Source organism: Gavialis gangeticus, unplaced genomic scaffold (genome assembly GCF_001723915.1).
Source record: "Gavialis gangeticus isolate Ggan-Ray unplaced genomic scaffold, GavGan_comp1, whole genome shotgun sequence".
NCBI lineage: Eukaryota > Metazoa > Chordata > Crocodylia > Gavialidae > Gavialis > Gavialis gangeticus.
Genome location: NW_017729034.1, coordinates 39,083,586 through 39,090,828, shown reverse-complemented (window position 1 = coordinate 39,090,828; position 7,243 = coordinate 39,083,586). Strand labels below are relative to the sequence as shown.

General features: G+C 39.2%; 1 protein-coding gene across 2 annotated transcripts in view; it reads left to right on the top strand.

The window, feature by feature from the left end:
- Window positions 1–7,243, top strand: part of SPAST (spastin) — an 87,395-nt gene that overhangs the window by 33,991 nt on the left and 46,161 nt on the right. For both annotated transcript variants that reach the window (XM_019527138.1, XM_019527137.1), the window contains 3 exons: window positions 2,054–2,235; window positions 3,096–3,229; window positions 3,559–3,652. In XM_019527138.1, coding sequence (XP_019382683.1) covers window positions 2,054–2,235; window positions 3,096–3,229; window positions 3,559–3,652 — 410 coding nt within the window. The remainder of the gene's footprint in view (window positions 1–2,053; window positions 2,236–3,095; window positions 3,230–3,558; window positions 3,653–7,243) is intronic.

Sequence of the window (7,243 nt, the reverse complement as noted above, 5' to 3'; positions counted from 1 at the left end):
CCTTCCAGCCCTAATGTCTATGAAATCTATGAAACTTAATTATGGTTCAGTGATTTTCAGAAACTTTTAACTTACAGTGGAGAAAGTTCAGGCTCTTGGATAAGGGAGTTTCAGTTCAAAAAATTGTAGTACCTAATGCTTCCATTTCATTGAAATATTTCTATTAAACTACTTTTGTGCGTTTTGGTAAAGATGAGGGGTTTTTTTTCTTTTCCTGCAAGTACTTTCTCTAGAGCATGCAGTATGTTCTAGGCAGAAATGGACTTCTCAATAGCATTTCTCTCCTTTTAAAAAAAGTCTCAAGGAGACTTATGGGAGTTCTCCACACTATCATATATCCAACTTTTCGGGAAAGTTGCAAATTTAATTAAAATACTCCATTGCAGACTTTGCTGACTTCTATTTAAAACATTTTTAAATTGTTGTGAAAGTTCATCAAATGACCTTTCTTAACTTTGCTGCCTTGTCCATTTATCTAACTAGAAGTTGCCTTAAGCCTGCTTTTTCCATGCTCCCATTACAAGCTACAAAATACAGGTTTCCCTTGCTTTATGCAGGTTCTGTATGTGCAAATTTGCTCTCATGCAATGACCCTACTTATAACAAAAATTGGATATGTGCGAGGTAAATTCTCTCTTATGCAATTGGTGTAGTTGAAGCCCACAGTTGGGTACTTCGCGCAGTGCATTGTGGGAGTGATGCACACCAAAATATAGTCTCCTATGTGGATCTGTGCTTCCCACTCATCTGCAACATGTGTTCCTGTAGTTGCCATCCCCATTATGGTAACATTCACTACTACTCTGTGCTTGTGTGTACTGTCTGCTGTTGTTGACTACCAAAAGTGTTGTGTAAAAGTGGTAGAAATGGGTCTGGGGATCGGTACAATCGAGGTCTTGGAACGTATCCCTATTTGTTACATCGCACAAAGGGAACCCACTTTACAAAGTTGAGTTATGCGCTGTTTTCCAGGAACGTGTGCAGCATAAAGTGAGGGAAACGTGTACTACTTTCTCTTACTGTATATACTGATAGAAGAACCAACACCAGTCGTCTATCAGTGTGTCTGTATTTTATTGGACCATAGATGCTATTTATTTTCATGCCGTTCGGCAGTCCTGAGCCACAGAACCTTGTTTTACCAAATGAACCTTCTGAATTGAGACCAGAAACCAGTGTATTTACCTGTCATCTTCAGCTTACAAGCCAAATTAGCTGCTCAATACGTATAGCCAGCTGTGGTTAGTATCAGTTACCTGCTGAAGCATGTCGCTTTGCTTTGGAGGAGAATCAGGGCAGGCATGTGTAGAGTGTATTGCACTTTTTATACACTTTTTTTTTTCTTTTTAATTATACTTTACAATAAAACCATATCCCTGTGAGTTATGATGGCAAGGGAAGCTTCTTCAGAGGGGGAGGGTGTTGTTTGTTTGGGTTTTTTTGAGGAAACTACTCTAAATTTCTTATTCTCAGTCCCTCAGATTTTTAAATTGCAACCTTCAGTTAAAGTTGGGAATTTCTATAAATCTTAGTTTGACAGAATAAAATAACTTTAACCAGTGTGGAAAGTGCTCATAAAACTACTGCCAACTAACATCTGTCATGCGGTGCATAGTTCTGTGAGGAAGTAGTGCTCTGAACCTGGCAACTGGAGATGTCACCTTTCTGATTTTACTGTAGAATTTTTATACCTCCTAAAATGTTTGAATCTTTTATTCAGTTTTCTCTGTAATACTCCACTGTAAGTAATGCAAGATGGCTCTTTCCATTATGAGACTTAATTCAACATTTGTTTATAAACATTATTAAAAAAAGAGGTTTGCTTGAGATCTGTTAGCTGTTTTTTCTTTTAAAAAAAAAAGGCTAATTAAGCAGAATAATATTTTTTTTTTATGGCATCATTAAAACATTAGGGTTTGACCATTTTTAAAAATAAGTCTCAGCTTGTAGCCAACAAAGTTAGAATAAATGCCTTGAAGGTACACTTTTTATGCTAATAGGATATTGGTCATTTAATATAGTCTCATGATGGCATTGGTTTTTCCTTTTATAGAAAGTGGAGCAGTTCCAAAAAAGAAGGATCCATTAGCACACACAAGTAACTCTCTTCCTCGTTCAAAAACCGTTGCAAAAACTGGACCCACAGGTCTTTCAGGTCACCATAGAACTCCTAGTTACAGTGCGATATCAACCGTATCTAGACAAGGAACTAATCCTGCAACCTCAACACACAAGGTATGCCAGGGACAAAAATATTAGCAGTCAGTGGATGCTTTGTATAAAACTTGTGGCAAATTGTGGTTTTAGTTTAATTTCTTACAGTCTCATAACCACAAGGTTGAAATCTAGGATATGAATGCTGTCAACATATTTGTCACTTAACTTTGTTTTTAAATGCTAAATTATATGTCTGAAACTTCCTATGCATGGGCTTGGTTCCAAAGTGAAATTAAAAAAGAAAAAGAAAAAAAATGAAAAACAAAACTCACTCCTTTACCTGACAGTTAAGTTGGTGCTGGAATATACTTCATATGTTCCTCATAAAATGTGAAAATTGCTTTGTTCCACTTCCTTTTGAAGGATGGTAATAAAAAGTCTTCCCCTGTAGGACAGAACATCTACCCTAAACATCAAACAATTGGTGTAGGAAAAAAATTAGAAAATAATTAGACTGGACAATAGATAGAAAACTGTTAGAATGACTGGCATGGCCTGAAGTGAAAAAAAGGGGTTCCATTACCAAGCGTTACAGAAGTAGCTTCACTAGTAAAAGACTGAAAATCTCAAAACTGGCAGTAGTTCAAAGTCTTTATGAATGCTCTCTGGAAAAATATCAGTCAATGTATGGAAAGTGAACGGACTAATCTTCATATCGTAACAGCACTAGTATTAAACTTCTGAAAAAACTTCCAGCTGAAGGCTGAAATGCTCTAGCATAGTGAGTGTGGCCTGTGACAAACTACTATAGTCAAACGTGGCAATTTTTAACACTTTTTTAATCCTAAATTTTAGAACTTGATTTGTGATGTACAAACAATCCTATTACATATGTTTTTTAATTGTATTACTTTTTGAAGTGATTGTGTTTTCTTAAGGTTACGCCAAAAAATAGCAGAACTAATAAGCCTTCTACTCCTACAACGGCTGCTCGAAAAAAGAAAGACTTGAAGATTTTTAGAAATGTGGACAGCAATCTTGCAAATCTTATTCTGAATGAAATTGTTGACAGGTAAATCAAATGCACAAAAATGTACTTTGTTCAGAAATGTAGCTTCTTAAGATATATTTTAAATAAGAAGCTAATCTTATTCCTTTTATGGAAAGAATGCACACCCATGTTTGTAAATTTTTTGCATTAGATAAATCATTGAAATGTTTAATTTTCATCCTTTTTTAAGAGTGACATAATGCTTCTATAGCATATTGTGCAGAACTGTGAATTGTAGCTAGCTTCAAAATGGTTCTTTATAAGCAGTTAAATGCACTAAATTAGTCAGCTGCAGTCCAAGAAAATAGTGTCCTATTGTTAGACTAATTGATATTCCGTTTCTTTGTTAGTGGGCCAACTGTCAAATTTGATGATATTGCTGGGCAGGAGCTGGCTAAGCAGGCACTGCAAGAAATTGTTATCCTTCCCTCCCTCAGACCTGAGGTAAGTAATTGAGTAATGTTCACTATCTATTTTTACCTTTCTGAAGCAGCTGAGAAACACTATACAGGGGACAATGTATATTCCTTCTTGTAAAATAAATCCTACAATCCATTAGTTGAAATATTAACTTTCAATGAGGTGTGGAATTCATATTTTGTGGCCTTATCTGCATTTTCGGAAGATTCTTCTGAGAGCTACAGAGAGATTTGACCATCTGTGCTTGCTGTGTGGAGCATTTCTGAGTGATCTTTGAACGTTGTCTATGCCAATACTTCCATGATATTTGCCTGTGAATAACTTGAAGCTATAGAGTTGTAATGGCCCTAAGGAGCAACGTGAACAGTTCAGTAATGTATCAGTTGGTGTCAGTGTTTGTACTAGGTCTGATAGAAGGGCAACTTATTTAGTGTTTCAGTAAGAAGTTTGTGGGGTTTGTTTCGTTCGTAACAAGTTGAGGCTGACTCTAAGGTCAGGCTTCAAGCAGCACAGTTTAACATTTAAAATTAGTAGCTGCACACTAATGTTTAGGTTTAAATTGCGGTTTTGTTAATCCAAGGTAACTATCAGATGGACTGCAGATTGGCTGAATGGTCGTACTCAGAGGGTGGTGGTGGATGGGTCACATTCGACCTGGGGGGAAGTGGGCAGCGGAGTCCCCCAGGGCTCGGTCCTGGGGCCTGCACTGTTCAATTTCTTCATCAGCGATTTGGATGACGGGGTGAAAAGCACCCTGTTTAAATTCACTGATGATACCAAAATCTGGGGTGAGGTGAGCACGCTAGTAGGGAGGGAAAGACTGCAACAAGACCTGGATAGGTTACAGGAGTGGGCTGACATAAACAGGATGCGTTTCAATACTGACAAGTGCAGGGTGCTGCACTTATACAGTAGAAACCAGCAGCACACTTATAGAATGGGAAACTCCCTTCTTGAGAGCACGGAGGCAGAAAGGGATCTTGGAGTCATTGTTGACTCCAAGATGAACATGGGCCGACAATGCGAGGTCATGGTTGGCAGGGCTAACCGGACCTTGTCGTGCATCCACAGGTGCATCTCAAGTAGAGCCAGGGAGGTGATCCTCCCCCTCTACGCGATGCTGGTCAGGCCACAGCTGGAGTACTGCGTCCAGTTCTGTGCGCCCCATTTTAGGAGGGATGTGGACAACACTGAAAGGGTCCAGAGGAGGGCCACCCGCATGATCTGTGGACAACAGGGCAGACCCTACATTGAAAGACGGCGGGACCTGAACCTGTTCAGCCTTCACAAGAGAAGGCTGAGGGGGGACCTGGTGACTGTCTATAAACTCACTGGGGGGACCAGAAGGGTTTAGGGGAGACACTGTTTCCCCTAGCGCCCCCTGGCATGACAAGGAACAATGGACACAAATTATTAGAGAGTAGATTTAGATTAGACATCCGCAAGAACTACTTCACAGTTAGGGCGGCTAGGAGCTGGAACCATCTTCCTAGGGAAGTGGTGCTGGCTCCTACCCTGGCGATCTTTAAGAAGAGGCTTGATGATTACCTGGCTGGCCTCATTTGAGTCCAGTCTTTTCTCTCGCTCAGGCGGGGGGTCGGACTTGAAGATCTACAAGGTCCCTTCTGACCCTACTTCTGATTCTATGATCAGGATGGCACCCTAGCTCTTCTGAACTCATGTGCTCATGTGTACACACACAGTGGCATTCTTCAGTTATTGAATTGACTTGATTTTGGGCATAGTCCTGTGACACGAGCCAGGGATATGAAGCTATTGAATAGTCTTACCTGATTAAAAAAAAAAAAAAATCCCCTGCGGCATCAGGACAAACACTACATTTAACAAAAATAAACTTCACCAACAAAGTGTGCATGCACAGATGCTAGCTTATAGGAATAAAATAGGCATTGATGTACCATGGTAAGATTGTGGTGTTACCCAGCAGAGTTAATTTGTGTAACTGGATAACTGCTAGCACATTAGTTAAGTGTTGAGCCATACAAACTTGGAATGCCAAGATCAGTAGCTGCCAAAAGCAAGTATGACTAAAGCATACCAAGCACTCAAGGCAATGACCTCTGGAGTTTGAAAAGAATCTAACTGTGTGAGGCCAAAAGACAATATTGCAAATAGGTAAAGGATCTCAACAAGGCATCGCTAACATTGTATAATGTGCTGGGGGCCTAGCTTGTGCCGTCTTTCTCGTTACTACTGCCCTCAGTGATTAATAAACTGGAGATGAGAGTTGTAAAGATTTAAGAATGAGAATCCCGCACAGGTGGTACTTTACTTTCCAAGGTGTAGAACTAGTTACAGAATAAATAACTTTCAGTTTTTGCTGTCTTACGTTAACATCCTGCTACATTATTGAAGATGCAAAAACTACGTGGAAATATTTTAAAATCGGACTATGTCCGTTTAATTTTAGCTTCATGAAAGCTTTCCTTAAAAATGAATTTGGATGTAAACTGCCTTATATCTCTGAGAAGGAAAAGCAAGGGCACAGGCCAAGTGGAGACCAATTTTTGTCTGGAGACATCCTTGGGACTAGTTTACCAATTGGGAGACATGTGAGAGCCAAGTGTTGGGCAAAGGAATATGCTGAGCACTGTTGATAAGAATAAAGAGTGATCTAGTTCCTGAGGCAGCATCTTGCCAGTGACTGCTAGGCAGAAACCACATGCCCTAGTGCAGTATAGGAATTTGAGGCATTCTTAAAAGATGGCTATCAGCAGTCTTACATGCTGGTTACTGAAGACTGGGTAGATAGCATAAGGGATGACTGTAGGAGCTCATCAATCACCCTGAAAAGTGTTATGTCATTTGTTTTGGTCATGCAGAAGTTCACAATTTAAAGGCTTTATGAAAAGTGAAAGGCTGAGAGGCTTTGTTTTTTTCACTGTTTGATGGGGAAAAAAACCCCAAACTATCCATAAATGGTTGAGAGGTGAGTGTGCCTACTACCCTGTTTTTTAATGAGCCAATTTTACATTCAAGCATAGAGTTTTTGGTTTTTTGAGAAATTGATGCCATCTGTCTGTAGGGAAAAGATAAACAAGATCGTAGTTTGAAACTAAAGCAGTGAATAGCTCAAAAATATAAATGATGGAGTAATTACATAAAGGACAAGAACTGCATGTTGATGAAAGGAAGGCTGGGATCAGGCTGAAGAAAATTTAATGACGGGGGATAAAAGCCTTTCACAAAACACTTCCAGTAAAGGGAATGTTGAAAGATTTGTAAGCAAAGCCTTATTTTGGTGTGGGAAAAGGCAAGTGTATTGGTGTAGGATTAAGTTGAAACATGATAGATTAAGGAGAGGAAGAATTACTTTCTTTTTTGTATTGGCAGTATTCCTTTTGTTTGGATATAGCATGTTAAGGTGAAACCATATAGCTTTTTGAAAGTGTATGACTAGGTAATAAGAGATGAATTAAGGCAGCTATTTTATGGTAAATGTGAAAACACTGATAGCATAAAATAACTAAAAGCAAAAAGAAAAGCCCTTACTCTCCATCTAAAGAAAGCCGCGTCCAGATGTCTCAGATGCAACAGTTCTAGTCCAACTGATGCACCCAAACTACAGGAGGTCATGTGGTGCCTTACATCCTC